Source organism: Elaeis guineensis, chromosome 1, assembly GCF_000442705.2.
Source record: "Elaeis guineensis isolate ETL-2024a chromosome 1, EG11, whole genome shotgun sequence".
In the NCBI taxonomy this organism is placed as follows: Eukaryota; Viridiplantae; Streptophyta; class Magnoliopsida; order Arecales; family Arecaceae; genus Elaeis; species Elaeis guineensis.
In genome coordinates, this window is record NC_025993.2 from 103,270,696 (window position 1) to 103,290,142 (window position 19,447).

Sequence of the window (19,447 nt, forward strand, 5' to 3'; positions counted from 1 at the left end):
TTAAAAAGTCAGCCTGATAGCTTGATTCTAGATTTTTTTAAAAAAAATAAAAATCCTGATTTTCTCTTTATGAATCCAAAATTTTTGAGTTTTAGTACTTGAGATTTTTACGGAGGTGCTCGCTTGCTACGAAAAGAAAGTTCAAGAATGAAAAATTCTGCACATGATAAAAAGAGAGAAAAATAAAAATTGAAAAAGTTTTACCCAACGTACTGATTTCTAAATTTATATCCTTGGGACTTTTTGAGGCTCATCCCATAATCAAGAAACTCCATGTTAGCAGATTATGACAGATGATGTTAAATATAAAACATCATGATTGTTTGGCACACCCAAACAAATCCCAAGAAGTGGGTGAAAAATAAAAATTTAATTTTTGGATAAAAAAATGCTAACTGATATGACATATAAATCAGTCTCTCCATCATGAACAGGCACGTGTCAAGCAATTTTATAAAAGTTTGAACTCTGCACGGTTATGTATATTTGCTATTAAGAGGAATTCAAACATGAAAGAATGATTATGGTAAATTTAATTTAAATAAAGAAAGGAGGCAATGGCTCATAAAGAGAGAGTTATTTCTTATCCCTTGACTTTCATCTCTAACCATAATCGATTCTTGCTCTACACCTATATAAACAAGGCCAAAGGACCCCAAAAAGGACAGACTTTGAAAGGAAAAGACTCCCACAACTCAAGGCTCTCATGGTGAGAAGCTCATAAACCATCATCCATCATATTCTTTTCTTTCTTTAATGTAGGTCTATAGGTCATCAAAAATCCAAGACCTAGAAGGCCGAGAAAATTGAGAAGGCTGAGAAGATCGAGGAAGCTGAAAAGGCTGAGAAGATCGAGGAAGCTGAAAAAGCTGAGAAGGCCAAGGAAGCTGAAAAAACTGAAAAGGTCGAGGAAGCTGAGAAGACTGAGAAGGTCGAGTAAATCGATCTCATCAGAAGATCGAGAAAGTCCGACCTCATCAAAAGGTCGAAAAAATCCGACCTCATCAGAAGATCGAATAAGTCGATCTCATCAAAAGGTCGAAGAAATCCAACCTCGTCAGAAGACTGAATAAGTCAACCTCATCAGAAGGCCAAGTAAGTTGATCTCATCAGAAGATCGAGTAAGTCGACCTTATCAATAAGTTCGACCTCATCAAAAGGTCAAGTAAGTCGACATCATCAGAAGTCTGAGAAGATCAAGCTCATTAGAAGACCAAGAAGACCAAAATGAAAAGAATAAGGCCATCCAAACCAGGCCAACTAGAATAGGATAATATTTTATACTATAATTCTATATTATAATCTTATTATTCCTATTCTTTCAAAGTATGATCTGACTTAAGCATCAAAGGATCTGGTCAGAGCCAACCCGATAAGCTTTTTTATTTTTTGGTATGCAGATCCGTGATTTCAAGGCAGATTGTATTTCACCATCGTAGATCAAACAACATCCTCCTAATGGTCCTAGTCCGATTGAATTTTGGTAGCAATAATTTGACGTGCCAAATAGAAGGCTGACTCTTCAGCCCTTTATTTCACTTTCTTTGTGTCTTCTTATTACAAGAATGACACTCAATGTGAAGCAACAAAAGATCCATATCAGATCATATCAAGCTACTACAAACTCGGAGAAATCCAATTGACACCGACCTCATTCAACCAAGAAAGATTTATACAAATCGCTCCTCGTATTAAAAATGGGTTGAGTTGAAGACCTAGTGAGCCAAACATCGGAAGCAAAGAGAATGAAAAATCAACTAAAGATCTGATCCATCCAAGTAACTAAGGAAGATCAACTGAGGTCACCCCGGCTTCAATTGAGACCTCCAAATCTTGACTACACAGATAATCAACTAGCTCCGATCAAGATGATTCCACTTGGTCAGACGAGAACTGATCTAACGACAAGTACGAGCTGCAGCTAAATACCGACCTAATGATAAGTATGATCTCTGGCTTGACATGATTCGACTTGATCGATTAAATACTGACCATTACTATGAGCTCCATCTCGAAATAATTCGACTTAGTTGGCTGAACACCATCCTAACGATAAGTATGAGCTCTGACTTGAGATGATTCCACTTGGTCGAAAGAGAACCAACCTAAAGACAAGTACGAGCTACAGCTCGGGATGATTTGACTTGGTCAACTGAGCACTGATCTAATAAAAGATTCAAGCTTTGGCTTGGGATGATTCAATTTGGTCGGCTAAGCACCAGTCTCATAAAAGGTACAGGCATCACCAAAATTATTTCTAATAACACTTAATTTTTTAATCATGAACAGGGACAATTGTAATATGACTATTTCCTTCACCTAAACCAAAGAAAATGGCTCAAACTTGAAAGTAAAGGGCATACGATATGGCATATAAATCAGTCTCCCTATTATGAATGGACATGTAGCTAGCAAGCAATTTTATAAAGGTTTGATTCTGAGCAGTTATATATATTTGTTATTAAGAGGAATCCAAAAATGGAAGAATGATTATGACAAATTTAATTCAAATAAAGAAAGTAGATAATGGCTCATAATGAGGGAGTTATTTCTCATCTCTTGATTTTTACCTCCAATCATAACCGATTCTTGCTTTACACCTATATAAACAGGGCTAAAAGATCCCAAAAAAGACAGACTTTGAAAGGAAAAGACTCTCATAACTCAAAGCTCTCTTGGTGAGAGGCTCATAAGCCCTCATCCATTATATTATTTTTTTTCCTTAGTGCAGGGCCACAGGTTATCAAAAATCCGAGGAGGTGGAAAAAGTTGAGGAAGCTAAAAAGGTCGAAGAAGTCAAAAAGTTTGAGAAGGCCGAGGAGACTAAGAAGGCCGAGGAGGCTAAAAAAGCTGAGGAGGTCGAGAAAGTCGAGAAGACCGAAGAAGCTAAGAACATTGAGGAAGCTGAGAGGCTGAGAAGGTTAAGGAGACTGAAAAGATCGAGAAAACTGATAATGCTGAGAAGATTGAAAAAGTTGAGAAGATCGAGAAAGATGAGAATACTGAGAAGACCGAAGAGGTTGAAAAGGTCGAGAAGCTAAAAAGACTGAAAAGATCGAGGAAGCTGAGAAGACTGAGAAAGCTGAGGAAGATAAAAAGGTCAAGGAAGTCCGACCTCATCAAAAGAACGAATAAGTCGACCTCATCAGAAAATCGAATATGTCGACTTCATCAGAAGGTCGAATAAGTCGACCTCATCAGAAGGTCAAGAAAGTCTGACCTCATTAGAAGATCGAATAAGTCAACCTCATTAGAAATTCAAGAAGGTCAAGCTCATCAGAAAGTCAAAATAAAAAAAAATAAGATCATCCAAATCAGACCAATCAGAATAAGATAATTTTTTATATTATAATTTTTTATTATAATCTCATTATTCCTGTTCTTCCAAATATAGATCTGACTTAAGCATCGAAGGATCCGATCGGAATCAATCCAGTGAGCTTTTTTATCTTTTTGTGTGTAGATCCATAACTCCAAGACAGATTGTATTTTACCATTGTGGATCAAATAACGTCCTCCTGATGATCCTAGCCCACCAGGTTTTGGCAACAACACCAACAAAACAAATATGATGTGCACATGACGTGAGCCAGATGGTGCTAAAGTTACTCTATAAACTAGTGCGTGATAAAACTGGATCAAGCAAAAAAATTTAGAAATAAGACCAGTACATTGTGCCCTCACCATTCAGTCGTAGTTGGCAGCTGCATCGTGTCTAAGTGACGATCAAGGAGGCAGCTAAAAAATATTTAGATGTTATTTTGTTCGTTGACATTTTTTAAAGAATATTGCTACAAATATCATTGTTCATAAAAATAATTTATATGAAAAATAGGAGGAGACTCATTTTAGAAGTTGTTTTTCAAGTTTGCATATAGATAACACATGCCCCCCCCCCCCTCCCCGCTCCCTTTTTATGTTAATAGAGATGTCAATGGGTATACGTCCCTATCCGCCGGGTAAGAATGGATTTTTTAACCCTATCCATTGGGTAAGGTCGGATTTTTTTTTTAAAAAACCCATCATGGGTCGGATTAGGATTTTGATTTTGAAAACCCACAACAAATAAGATCGGATTATGAATTTACCCTTAAACTCTATCCTATCCGACCCGTAATGTATATATATTTACTAAAATATCCCCTCTATAATAGCATATTTATAAATATATCTACGTATATATACCAAATCTGTTAAAGATTTAAAATTTTTTTTGCTATAATATGTACCTGTTTGTATTATACAGATTGATAGTTGAAACAGATTTTCAAACTTATTTGATTTAAAATAGATGTAAAATTTAACAAATTTGATTTAAAATAGATGTAAAATTTAATAAATTTGAAACAAGTTTGATTTGATATTTGTATTGTACATTTACTTTAATAAATTATAAATAAAATAAGATATCACCCACCACCTACATGGATAAGATAAGAATTTAAAATCCTTATCCGCCATGATGAATAGGATCGGATGGTGGGTTGGAGGATAGGGAGGTAGATAGGATACGGATTTAGCAAAAGCCCATATCCTACCCTACCCATTGACATCCCTACGAATTAACTACCTTTAGCTGCTGGCAGAAATTCTTGGCAGAGAAAATGGTCCCACTGATAAAATCAAAACCCAATCCATTCTCCTAACCAATTACATTCAAAATTCTGTCAATTGATTTTATCAAAGTTTGAATACCTCTCTTAACGCTTAACCCTCTCTTATATGCAGTTCAACAAATTCTCGTGTCCGACATTGCTTGTTTGGCCGGCATCACCGAACTAATTCCATGGTTAAAACCAACTAGCCGGTGATCATAAGCTAGACGTCAGAAACATGGAGATTCAAAATGAGCAAAAGCTGCGTCATTCCATCAGCAAATTTACAGCAGGGAACCACCGATAGAATATCGACAACGAGCAGCTGTAGCCCAGCTGCTTACCTTCCCGACACGCACTCTCGCGGCCTTTCTTTCACCGAGGCTCTGCAAGCGTCCAACATGGCGCCCTCAAGTTCTCCCGGAACCATGTACTGGTCAAATCAACAGAACCTTCATTCATGAAGCCTGAACCACACTACCAATATTGTTAGACTTCCGCCATTCCCGGCAATCACCACATCTCCACTTGGTATCCCCAGAAGGCTCTTCGCTCTCAACCCAAGGCGAACAATGTGAATGTATCTGCAGCCCACAAACTTCACATGTGAGATCAGGAGAGGGCTGGTAGAGCTTGCACTTCTGACACTCCACACCACCAAGTGCAGTGTCATTGGCAGCCAAGTAGGTATGTGCAGACCCCCCACATCCACTGCTGATAAATTGGAAGGAGGCACTTCCCGATAAGCAGTTCCAAATTCATCACAACTGCTGGGGTTGCAACCATTCTCTGACGCATCCACAGGCATATCATTTTGATCATCCAACTCCCCATCCTCAGAAGCCAACAGCTCCGTAAATGAGAAGTATGTCTGTGGTTCATATTCCATATCCTCGGAGTTCCCACCTTCTGCATCATGCCATGGGTAACTAATGTTGTCATTGTCAAAACCCACATCTCCACAATCACAATCTTTCATACAATTCCATTGCAATAAAGGGGATGATGCTTTCTCAGAAGCACTTACGAAGTTTGCTTCATTGGTTGGAGACAATTCATTTCTAGCTGCTCTACATGGGGCATGTTTTCTCCCTATACACTGGCTCTCAGAAGATGTTGTGCAATTAGAGTTGGCATTCTGAGGTGCATAAAGCCCATTAGTTCCATGCTTTACTTGGGGCCTTCTGATAGACAATTTTTGCTGGCTTCGGGACGATGATCCAGATCCATTCAGTTGGATTTTGGTTTCCAGTGTTTGCTCCACAATTGGCTCAACTCTTTGAAAAGAATAAAGCAGGGAATCATCATCCACTGTAACCAAATCTTCCTCTCCTGAGAGAGGACCCAGAGAAGTCGAATGTGCCAATCTAAGGACATCAGATGTAGTCCCTTTGTTAGAGTGTCCATTATTCAATAGTTCCGGTTCTGGCTTCTTACAATCTGGATCCACATAAGGACACTTCGGTGAGCCTTTCCTCCGGCACTTGTTGCACTTGAATCCTAACAAATTGAAAATTTGAGCTTCCTCGAGTTGCAAAGCATCTGCATGGTACCAATCTGCCAATAACAAAGAACTCAGATAACTCATGGGGGGAAGGTATTTTCAAAAAGTGGTAAATTTATGTATTGGTTGTAGGCTTACTTCGGCATTTCTCACAGCAGATATACATCAGATCTGAACGGTAAGAACTATTGCAGAGGCAACAAATTGGTCTTCTCGGAGAACTAATACCCTCATTGCTTTTGAGAATGATATTTTCAACCCTAAAATCCTGGCCAGACTCATCACCTTTGTTCCGCTTCCAAATAAGACCAAATGACTGACATGCTCCACTACGTTTAGCTTTGCGTCCTGAGTTAGGACCAGAAGCTAAAGGCCTCATTTCTAGATGAGCTTCTGCCTTACCAACTGATCGTGCAGTGTGAGGATACCCAATCTTTAGCATGAATGTGGGACCTGCCACCAACCGATCTTGCCTTTGAGAAGGCAACTGACTGTTTAGAATCTCTCTTCGACTTGCATTGAGTGCAGCAGATTTAGTATGATAACATAATTTGCATGTGATATTGGAGCCTGGATCAGTAATCTTGTCAGCAACCGAAGATATTGAGCAATATGTGTGGCAATTACCTGGAATTCAGGGAAAAAATGTTTTAATCTGATCCCAGTTTTAAATTACCCACCACTTTGTTCCTAAAATGTAAACAGAAGAAATGGAATGGCAAGCATGACCATACCTTGACAAGAACTACATCTGACAGCATCCCTAAATCACATTAAAAATATACAAGAAACATGCAACAGCAAAATAACAGTTAGCAAGGGGGAGAACAATACTGTAAATTCCTTTTTAGACGATTGACAAGAATTATAAACACTATAAAACAACGAATTACCTTAGAAGAACATCACGTTTACATGATGCACATGAACACTTGCTGGGCTTCTCTCCCTTGTGCAAAAGATATAAGAAAATATCTCTACGACGTGTTTCCGATTGTTTTTTCTGAAACTTCAGCAAATAATGCGAGTTTAAGATTGTTGAACAAGGTGAGGATTTCACACCAACTCTCTCTTCGAAGTCCTTTATCAAGTATAATGGAATATGATTTTCAGAGAACCACCAGTTGCCATTTTCACCCTGGATATTCCCTGCTTCTAGAATATTCTTTGTTACATGCAAGGGAAGATGCTTCTGATTGGGAAATTTAACTGCATATATCATCCTATTTTCAACAATCTTTTTATTGCATATGACTGCATTTCTAAAAACAGCACTATCAACATCTGAACTTTTCCCACCCAAAGGGATTTGCTCCGGACGTACAAGGTCCTTCCACCTTATATGAGCATCAAGATACCTCACCTGATTGGAAATCAAATTTTGTTAAAGGAAAGGGTTACTGAAATGATCCCAAAGAAATGACAAAATCTGACAGGATAATAGCATAGAGAACAAACCTGAAGAGCGAGCCGAGATGCATTCTTACTCATTTCTACACAAGCTCTCCAAGCAGATTGCCTGTTTCTTCTAGGAAGCTCAGAACTTTCAGGATAAGAAATACAGGATATCCTTCTTATACCACCTGGCATAAAAGATGCATATGAGCAATCATCAGCTTTATGTCTGAAACTAGAAGGACAATGAAACATAAAAAACTCGACAGGGCAACATTTACCTTGACGGGCTGCTTTCCTGACTAGGGCACTCAGAAGAGCCCCCTTCTGGAAAACAATCTTTGAAAGCTTTCCTCCCCGCCACCACTGCACATCCTTCCAGTTATCATCAGAAGAGAATAGTGCAGAATCAGATGCGACAGATTGTCGCTTATTTCGCTTCCCACTGGGCCCACGTTTTTGATTTAATCCCATGCGGAATATACCAGCAGATTCTGTGCATAATTCAATCGACCAATCATCCACCAGTTTAAACCAGCTTCCATGAAAAGCAATCCCACGAATACTCTTTTCAAGCTGCCAAAAAAGTCAGGGTCAGTTTTCAATAGTGAAGACTATAAGGTTGAATGACAATTCTTCTTTCACACTTCCACTAGTAAATTAGTTCGCACAAAATAATAAACTTCACATATTTTATACACAACATCACCATTTACAGTCACAAGCAACTATATGCCATAATAGCAACTAATGTAATCAATGGAACATGGCAGGAGATAATTCAAAAATATGGTTTTTTAATCTCTGTACACTAGCCAAAAAAGCACTATCAATGATTTTTTTTAGAAGGGAAAAAATGTAAGTGCATTCCCAAGTTTCAGGATTTTCTGTGTTTTGTACATGAACCCCCATTTTTTTTAAGGGAAGCATGACCGGTACATATTACATTCATAGCATTACTATTTTTCATCCATTCATCTTTGATAAGCAACACAGATCATAAATCACACTCAGACTATTCAAGTGATGAAAATTACAATGGCATAACAACAGAAAATACAACAGCTTACGAGGTTTGGTTGAATTTGCAACTTCCAATATAAACTCATACCCATTTTTGTCTAGAACTTATTTATGATGAATACTCATGAAACTTTCCAATAATTTAAGTATGTGGCCTGTTCTCTGGATTATTTTTGTACTTTCATACATACATGAACATAAGCATGGTCTTAACCCAAATTTGGTTATCCACCCATGTTGAGAGTCTATGTCCATATAGTGCAAATTAAGTTCCAAAAATGCACATGAACTTGTGAACACTCTAGACCAAATTTCCCACACATGAACTTGATAGCCCGGTTTACCCAGACCCTTCGATTTAGCCTAAAGTATCCACATGCAACACTTAGGACATTGGTATGACACTCAAACATAGCTCCACCAGACGAAATCCTAGATATCAAAAGGATCCAACACTTAGAAACAACCTGCATCTGACACACAAACCTAAGTTTGTGTAACATAGGCCAGGATCTTTTTCTAGCATCACACCAACTCCAGAATCCTATTCTTGCTCTCATATACCAACTCTATATCACTCCTTTGTCCCACATCTTTAAGAAAATCAACATAATCCTAACAAAGTTATCTGGTTGCTACTTCACCATTTCTTCAAAGCCCCTATATAGTGTCGCTACTGGAAGTACACCTGTCAAATTATTCAGAACAAAAAGTTAAAACCAAATAAAACAAGAATCAAATAATAAGTGGACTTAGATTGTTTCAAATAAAATTATGCAATGCTTCCAAGGTGCTCGAGCTTTGTTTTCTTTTTTAGGTATATCCTGCTCTCTCACCTAAATTCACTCCTTTGTTTGATTCACAGGGCACATAAATGAGTTACAGACAAGGGAAAAAAATAGCCGCTCGATTAGAGAAGTCCAAAATACGAACAGATGCTACAAACTTGACTAATATAAAGCATAAGCCATGATGGGTCTTGATAGCTTATCTCTACTGGTATAATGCTAACTTCATTGAGCCTTTTACTGGTGAAGCCTTGTGAGGCCTCAATGTGACATGCTGACATCCTTGCTCTAAGTTGCTATCTCTAGGTATTATAATCAGGAAACATGATAGCCACCATTTGGCACGTTGGTTGTGTTCACTGCTAGATCCTCTGCACTTTCCGAAGCTATAGTTCCATGTACATGATGGCTCCCTCCCTCTCTCTCTCCCTCTCTCTGAATCTGGTAAGGGGAAAATAAGTCTCAACTGACTCATGTCTTCTCTTTGTGCTATTTTGCTTCTTTAACTAGAATTATTGTTGGTGTAAAAATCTTTTTAATTAGAGCTAGTCTTCCATGATCAAAGGCTTGTGAATCCCATCCCAGCATTCCCAATAGCTGACCCTCCACCATACAGCAACAAACTTACCTTTTGTAAAATAGGAGTTATATGCACAGGTCCAAAAATCATCAAGCCTTATCCAACCAACTAGAGGTCAGCTTTATGTATGCTCATTTGATGCCCCCCCATCTAAATATATGAGACTATCAGATCCATGGTTTGCAGAACCAAACCGAACCAACACCTAGTTGGAACGGTTCAGCTGAGTCGAGTTGGTTCGGTTATAAAACCTCTCCCACCTGTTTCAGTACAATAAAACCTCTCCAATTCGATTTCTCTGCAACCCCCCCCCCCCCCTCTCCCCCTCTTGTGCCAATTCACTCAAAAGGTACCCAACCCCTGAATTCAGTTTTAAACCCCCTCCTCCCACCCCCAGCAATGGTTCGAGCCTCCTCCCCTCACGATCTCAAACGAGTATCTCCGATGGTTGCGATGGCATTTAAGAAGCACGCCACCCCCTGTCCTCCACGCCCCCCCCAAAACTCACAACCTCCAGGGTTTCAATGGAGCCTCAAGCATCTCTGATAAGAGGCCCCCTTCGTCCCTCCCTCTCCCTCCCTCTATATCACTTAGAGTTATGGTTAGGGTTTAAAGCCACCCCCCCTCTCTCTCTCTCTAGGTTGGGTAAGGGTTTAGAGGGCCCCTTCCCCGTCCTCCCTCTCTCCTCCTTTCTCCCCCTCCCCCTCCTTGTTTTCGGTACACCCTAAAATTGCATGGTATGAACCTATCTCATGCCGAATTGGTCATCAGTCAGTACAGCCTCCAATACCTATCTAGCGAACCTTGCTCCAATAACATGAATTTTTAAAAAAAATAGATTTATACACTATAAAATAATTTTAAAATGGGAATGCAAGGGTCAAGGATTAAATAAAATACTATTTGAAGATTTTGCACAGAAGTCTATGCTCCTTCACTAACTTGACAGTCAATGTTCAGGAGGGTGCACATAAATCGCTTCTAATCACTCAGTGGCACATGGGTGACCTTTGGATACTATCCAACTAACACTATCATGATGCTTTCCCCCCCCCCTCCCCCCATATTTCACTCATTTTGAAATGAAATGCCTCCATTTAGTTGACTGGTAGGCTACTAATTATTGATAGTTTCTTAATTTTAACACAAACAAATCAGCAGTCGAAGGCAACACATACTTAGCTTGCTGTATTTGTGAGGAGGTAGCAGCATTTAGTCATTCTACTTAGGTTGCATTTTCCCTTACCATGTGAGTGATAAAGGGAGCACTCAAACACCATGGACAGGCAATTTATACATGGACAGTGTGGTAGCCAGACTAAAATATCTACAGAGGAATAGTCGCAAGATGAGTTAAAGGAGTATGAAAAGAAGGGAAACAAATAATCAAGGTATGATAAATGTAAGTAAACATGAAAAAAGATGTTGGATGCAGCAGCTTGTGATTGAGAAACTTGTGAGTGGATAACATTTTTTTCTAGCCAAATGGATGGTGACATGACAATTAAAGAAAAAAGGAAAGAAAGTCAGATCAAAATAGGAGTTAAAAAAAAGGTCTTGTTTTTATTAGGAAACAGAGATATTAAAATTGTTGTATTTACACAATCAATCTAATTGATGAGGCACTGTTTTTTTATGATGCATGAGGATATATGCATGAAATACATTCTAAATGGATAACACTTACAGAACAGATTTTATAGGAAAGAAGTAAATTAGTTGTCCAATTTGTTAGATATGAGAAAGAGAGAGATGTGCACGACAGAGACAGATTTTGAATTTCATTTAAAGTCTGTTCTCTTGAGAAAGAAAATATTTGTTGGAAAGATGTCCTAAGGTGAATTTAATTTGAACTCCTGAGATAGATAAGGCGTTATGAGTTTTAAGGGAGAGAAATAGTGTACACAGAAAAAAAAAAAGGATAATATTACAGAAGATTTATTGTTTGACACATTCTCGGGTATTTTAGAAACAAAAATTGGCAATTTTATGTCTAAAATTTAAGTTTCCATTTTAATATAGTATCATTTTATTGCCATAGACATTAATTTTCCGTATTCAGATAAATTCAAACCATGATCTGAAGCCCTTTTAGTTTGCTTTCCTTCAAATAGTTGTGCCTTCCTCATATCAAACGCCATATCAACAATTATAGCAATTGTATCAAACCAAAGGAAACTACAACAATAGTAGTTCTTGCAAGGAAAGATAATGCCTTCATAGCCTGCATTGCAGGATACAATCAAGCAAGCAACCAAAGAGACCCAACAAAATTATAATTCATCACTACGTGATTTAAACTCCATCAACTTCTTTATCATAATCGAATTCGTTACTTTTTAAGGAAGAAAACATCACAAATAAATAGTCAGTTCGCAAGTAAATCTTCCAATCATTTTATTTAAGATATAAATATTCATTAATCATACATTTAAAATCAAGATGCAATATGATCACTATATTGGAAAGAAGAAAAGAAAGAAAAGGAAACAGCTCACCAAGCAAAGGTTACGCATTATAATTTATAAGGCATACCTGAAGTGATAATTTGAATTATAGCTATCATAAAGGATTGTGCATGAGAAATGGTACACAGCAAGCTGGAACAAGATGAACATAATGTACCATGGTAGGGAATGAGAAACATTGTTATGCATTTCTAGTGCAAGAGAAACTACTGCAAAAGGCACAGAAGTCCAATTTAAAGAGGCTTTCCTTATCCCTCATTCAGTACAAAAGGAGTATTGTTTCCAATCATTTTCCAGAAATTTTCATTTTTTTCATCCATACATTTTCATCATTTATCAATTTAACGAAAACCTCATTGAGCAGGATATCCAAATGTGTCTATCATCAAGCACTGCTCAGATGGGAAGTGTGTCCAGACAGAATAGCTACATGATATGCAAATGCATCTCATGAAAATTATGGCTTGAGCATCTATATCTGCAGTTGAAGATGAAAACAAAAAAAATCAAATATCATCCAAATTTAGACAAAGTCAGGAATAGGCAGATGAAATAAACAGCAACAGCATATTAACTAGCCTGCAAAGTGCATACTTTGTGTATTTTAGCTAATTCCCTTCCAAGTCTACAGCACTAACATGTAGATCATGATGTTGAAACAAAAGAAGAAATTAGCAGTATCTTCCAACAAACAAAACCAGCTATGCAGGTTTAGCTCAAACAGGTCAACCATGAGAAGTAATGGAATCAATACAGGGAAAAAAAAAAGATTAAAAAGAAAAAAAAAAAAAAAAAAGCTGACCTCAAGTAGCAAGAGTTTTAGGATCCTGCAGCTGGAAGCTTCTCTTAGCTGTTTATGCCAATGTTGGTTATACTGTGCATCTGACAACCGACCAACTAATAAACCATGCAAACTCTCCTCCATGTTTGCAACACGTGAAGCAATTATAGAAAAGTGGCTGTCATCATGCTTAACTGGACGAAAGCCACTAACATTTCTTGTTGATCCTTTAATGGCATTGGTGGCAGCTAAATTTAGCAAGCACCCCTTTTTATTTGTGCTTGCACCTTTGCATGCAATGCACCAACCACATCTTTCTCTTGGGACCTCCACGAGCTTTTTCTCTGGATTTGGCCAGAGAAACTGCATGGTTGCTACAGAAAATGCTTTCATTTGCAATGTAATGTTTGCACTCACCGTTTTCCTAGGGTTAGAAAAAAAATGAGCTTCCAGAACCCTACTCTCTTCAGATGTCAGAACAGCCAGATTAGCAGCTGCTGATGCAGCAATATCACCCTGAGTATACTGGTTCACATAAGCCTGGGGCTTGAAGGGAGCTAAATTACTTGAGCTCTTGTCACTTAGAATTCTGCATTTCTCACCATAACTTTGGGTCTGATGTTTGCCTTTATAAGATATACTTAGAGAATCATTCTTTGTTGAAAAAATAGAGCTACCTGCATCTTCCTTGCATATTCCATTCTCATTTCCTGACACACAAGTTGCAGTGTCTTGCACAGCTGATCTTTCAGCAGAAATTGGTTGGTTTGAGTAAGACACATCAGTTAGAATAAATGCATCACAAAATTGCTCGGTGGTCTTTGTCTGGATAACTGGGAGACCCTTTTGGTTTGGCAAAGAAGCTTTTCTGGAAGTAAATTCTTCATCTTTTGGAGGTACCAATAATTTATCAGAAACATCTGGTGTCTTCTCGGCAGATACTTCAGTGTTTGCCAAATCATATTTTTGCATCTCTGGAAAGTTGGGCTGCTCCACAAAGTCCAATGCAGAGCCATTGACCTCAGCTTCATTGCAGTCATTCTTTTGACTTAAGTTTGTCTTATTGTCTGCATTGCTATCCTTTATGTTAATAGCAGAGTTCTCCCCTTCTGCGTTATTAATGAAATTAACAGTTTTGTTAACTGAGCTGTTGGAGAGTGGAATGTGGCATGTGGCAGGTTCCTTGTCAATCAGTTGATTACTGATGGGTTCAGTTTTTCCAATCTGCATGCTGGACAGTGGAAACTCCCAATATTTTAATATGCCCCTGCAGATATCAGAATACAGTGATGCGATTTCTCTTGTTGAGCAAATCAAACTTAGGACCTTGATGATGTCGCAATGATTGTAGTATCTAGAAAATGGCTCCGAATCCAATGACGTCCCAGTCCTGTGGTATTGATTTTATGAGATCACAAAATGAAAGAAATGAACTATTAGATTGATGAAATAAAACTTCAAGAAAGAAATTAGCAAAAAAGAAAAAGGAACTATAAAGCAAATACAGATAAAAAGAATCCAAATGTCATGTATAAATGTATATAAACATGCTAACAGATAGTATATTAGGTGGAAGAAAAACACCTGCATCATGTAGGTATCCAGATGTGGTATTACAAATCGAGTACGAATAATACTTAAGTCCATGGACCTAAAACATATAAAGGCGCAATTCAACCAGGAAGATGAAAGGATCGGCAATAATAGCGGAGGAAACCACAGCAACAGGTCCAATTATTATGAACTCACAACCCTTTTTCTGATGAGCAACATAAAAAGGCTAAGCTAGCGATGGCAGCTCTAACGAAATTTTATTAGGATATGAAAATTAATGAAATTATCAGGCTAAGTAACTCTATCTGACAAAAGAAGCCTTACACAAGTAAATAATTGCAAGTTCCCAGAAACATCCGCCCATATACATCAACACCAAAGATCTCAGCCCCTCTTACACCCCTTCCTATTCTGGAAGATGTTGGGCCAAGATTGTCCACCGTGCATTCTGGACAATACCACATGCCTTCAGGAAGAAATGCTCTGTTCAGACCAATGCATCTCGAATGATATGCTGAGGGGCACCCATCACAACAAATCAAAGTCCCATCCATTCCACAAAGCCTGCATTCATCGCTATTCCCATCAGGAGAGGCATCTGATGCATCCGAATCTGGTTCCACTTTAACTTTAGAACCTGGAATTGGTTTATTTGGTTCAACAGACTTCTGCAAAGCTTCCACACTCTTGCAAGTCGAAGTCTTGGAATATCTGGGATGCACCCTCCTTGTCCCGCTCTCTGGAGGAAGGCTGACACCTACACCATATTCTCTCTCTTCTTCCACATTTTCCCGCGTTTCTAGTTCAGTTTTTAGCTCTGCAGAATCTATGGCATCATCGCACAATATTTGCAGAACTTTGAGTTTCACGGCCACGGGAAGCCTGTAATATTCACTGTCCGAAAGGGTATTACCGAATCCATTCCCACCAAGGCCTTTCATGTATCCCATTATGTAGAGGTACTCCACTAAGAAAGCTGGCCAAGTTAATGCATCGAGCAAAGTCCAATCTTGATGTCTATGAATAATGTGTAAAAGAGAAGGAAAAGATAAACCTTTTAACGTCCAAAGCACTCGAAAATTGATTAACAGGTATTCAAAAATAAGGAGATGAAGGAAGTGCATACTCACCTTAAGCATTTTGAGGCTAGTTCCGAGCCCTCTGAGGAAAGCATTTGAAGTTGCCGCCTCAGAGCCCGCATGAGGGAGACGTGGATGGCATCCAATAAGGAATTCTGGGCATTGAAGTTGAGAGACCCCACAAAATCATCAAGTCCAAAGGGGCTCAGAAACAACCGGACGCTGAACGATCTTAAGAAATTGTACACGGAAAATAGATAACTGATCGCTTCCTCTGGAACAGCAATGTCACCGGATGACGAAGGCAGCGGCAACATCTGGATCTCCATGGATGGCACAGAAACCGGAGGACGGGCACAGTCACAGGAATCACTGGAAGAGTCGGCATCATCGGAAAGGTTGGAACCCAACCTGCTAACCGAAGAGGTTTCAGCTCCATCCGAGACATCTGAAGCATTGTTCCTCGACCTTGCGCTTGGCGGCGTCTTCAAGTCTCCAGACCCTGAGGAGGCCAACTGGTCCAGCTTCCTCTTCCTACAGCTCAGCTTCACACTCGATCCCCCATCATCGACCATGAGGATCTTGTACACCTGCTGGTGCTCCAAATCTTCGCGATGCCCATCCTCGTACACGACGCCATACTTTCTTCTGCCGCCGTCGTAGGATGAGACCTTCCCCAGGAGGAACCTCGTGGCTCGAGATACATTACTGCCCACATAACTACCGACCAGCGCATCGCCATCTCTTGTCGAGGCCTCTTCAGATCCCCGATCCGCCCTCTCTTCCCCAATGCTACTCTCCTTCATGCTCCCTCGGTTACCAGACATGTTCCCCTCCGATTCCATACAGCGTGAGCAAAAGAGACCCTACAAAGTGCTCCCTTTGCCTTCAGAACCGAAAGCATCCTTCTAGGATTCCATGCAAGAGGAGAGGGGGAGGGGCTTCGAATCCGTCAAAGAAAGAAAGAGAACCTGGGACGGGATGGATGAGAATGGAGACGGAGATCCGAAAAAGAAGGAAGAAAGAAAAGAAACTTTAAACGTTCCGATTTTGCACTAAGATTTCCTCCTAGAAACGAACGAACGGAAGAAAGAAAGAGGGAAGAGAGGGGGGGGGGATCCGTATCCAATTGGGCGCCGACAATCTACGCTGGCCCCTAATCCTGTGTGACAAAATGGCCAGCAAGAGCAGGCGGCGATTCGGGAGCGATGGGAGAGAGGAAAAGGAGAGAGGAGCAATGGATCATGATGGATCGAGAGGGGAGAGCGTCTGGATGGTTTTGCCCTAGCACTTGGTGGGAGTGGTGGCGTCCGCGCAGGACGATAGAGAGATGCGAAAGGGCGTCTGGGGTGGAGGGTGCACTCCTCCATATGAGCCGAGTCGGAGTGTAGGGGGTGGGAACGTTACCGCCATAACAGCAGCAGCGTCGGTTCGAAACCCATCGCCCGACCCGGTGACTTACTCATGCCCCCGCCATCCTCCAAGGGGTGTTTGGTTCGTAATTAAGATTAAAATAAAAATAATTTAAAATTAAAATTAAAATGATTAAATTTTTTAAAATATTTAATTTATATTCAGAATTGTAATCAGAATTAAAATTAAAATAAAAAATTAAATTCATAGAAGGGAATAGGGATTGAGCTCTATATAGATTGATCCATTCTCTTTCCATCTTAGAATCAGAATCAAAATGGGACTCCTCCCAACCAAACAGTTGGAATGGGAGTCACCCATTCCAATTATGATTCCAGATCTCTATTTTTTCCAATCTAATACTCTTTAAAATTAAAAATAGTAGACTTAATTATTTTAAAAAAATTTTATTTTTTTGAGATTTTTATATTTATTCTAGATTTCTATTTGTTGCAACTAGATCTTACAATTTTCAAGACGTTTCAATTTTTTTTTTTGATTATTACTTTCATCTAATAATCGTAATGGAAATGATTGGATGTGGTGACGTGCCATCACATGATGATTAATGAAAGATGATGTGTGGAGACTGCTTACATGACAAGTGAGTTTTTTTTTACAGCTTTTCTCCAGCTGAGCTTTTAGTTTTTTTTCTTTCAGTTACTTTTTTTCCGTCTGACGATTGAAATTGACGAGCTTTTATATTTGATATACATTTTGAGAAGCAGTGGTAATTGATTCGATCCCTTCTCTATTTCGACCAGCGAGCTTTTATGTTTGATATACATTTTGAGGAGCAGTAGTGATTGATTCGATCCCTTCTCTATTTTGACCACTAAGATAAAATATTCCTTGTTGGTGCAAAAGTCTGCTTGCGCCGGAGAAGCTGGAGTCGGGGAAGCCGCGGTCGCCGCCGGGACCTGCAAGGAAAGTCTAAACCGGAGGTGGGGTTGCTCCGGCAAGACCCTCCGACGCTCAAGTCAGTTCTCTGCCTCAACAAGAATGGAGTGCTCGAACGGAGAATTTAGCAGAGTTTTGAGATAAGAAATGAGCTTAGAGAATAACGTATCTGAGTCCCCCTTTTATAGGCGGAGGGGGCAACGGATTGATGGTGACACCTGTAATCATCTGGTAGTGGGCCGCCCGTGGTCAGAGAAATTTATTGCGAGAGGTAGTGGAGCGGAATCGTGGTTGTTACCGCAGCTCGCCACGTGGAATCAGATGCAGAGAGTGGAGCAGTGCCCGTTGTCGTGACTTGCCAGCGGATGGGAGAATCGCCCGGTATCCGTCGCAGGAGGTGGAGCAGGTTCGTGGCCGTTATCGTGGCCTGCCAGGGGGTAGTGGAGCTGTGCGAAATCCGCCACAGGAAGTGGGGGCAGGGCGGCGACGGTTACTGCGGCTTGTCAGGGAATGATGGAGCTGCGCGGAATCCGTCACAGGAAGTGGAGCAGGGTCGTGGCCATTTTGGTGGCCTGCCAGGGGGCGCGGATCTGTTGATTGAGGTTCGACGACGGTCGGAGCCTGGCTCCCGTAGGAGTCCGGGCGGAGCTGCGCTGTAGTCGATATCGGAGGCGGAGCCCGGCTCCCGTAGGAGTCCGGACGGAGCTGCTCTGTAGTTGATGTCGAAGGCGGAGCCCGGCTCCCGTTGGAGTCCGGGCGGAGCTGCTCTGTAGTTGATGTCGAAGGCGGAGCCCGGCTCCCGTAGGAGTCCGGGCGGAGTCCTCTGCAATCAAAGTTAGAGGGGAAGTCCGGCTCCCGTAGGAGTCCAGACGAAGCTTACCAGCAGGTGATACTGAGAGCGGAGCCTGGCTCCCATTGGAGTCCGGGCGGAGCTGTGCTATAGTCGATGTCGGAGGCGGAGCCCGGCTCCCGTAGGAGTCTGGGCGGAGTCCTCTGCAATCAAAGTTAGAGGTGAAGTCCGGCTCCTGTAGGAGTCCGGACGGAGCTTACCAGCAGGTGATACTGAGAGCGGAGCCTGGCTCCCGTAGGAGTCCGGGCGGAGCTGCGCTGTAGTCGATGTCGGAGGCGGAGCCCGGCTCCCGTAGGAGTCCGGGCGGAGTCCTCTGCAATCAAAGTTAAAGGTGAAGTCCGGCTCCCGTAGGAGTCCGGACGGAGCTTACCAGCAGGTGATACTGAGAGCGGAGCCTGGCTCCCGTTGGAGTCCGGGCGGAGCTGTGCTGTAGTCGATATCGGAGGCGGAGCCCGGCTCCCGTAGGAGTCCGGGCGGAGTCCTCTGCAATCAAAGTTAGAGATGAAGTCCGGCTCCC

The 19,447-nt window shown here is 40.7% G+C and overlaps 1 protein-coding gene across 1 annotated transcript; it reads right to left on the reverse strand.

The window, feature by feature from the left end:
• Positions 1-4,614: 4,614 nt before the first annotated feature.
• LOC105038189 (DDT domain-containing protein PTM) lies at positions 4,615-17,152 on the reverse strand. The gene is given in 10 exon segments (XM_010913907.4): positions 4,615-5,298; positions 5,301-6,152; positions 6,238-6,726; positions 6,834-6,862; positions 6,993-7,462; positions 7,558-7,682; positions 7,776-8,070; positions 13,156-14,524; positions 15,013-15,705; positions 15,819-17,152. Coding segments are annotated over 10 exon segments (5,361 nt in total). The 5' UTR covers positions 16,613-17,152; the 3' UTR covers positions 4,615-5,053.
• Positions 17,153-19,447: the final 2,295 nt, after the last annotated feature.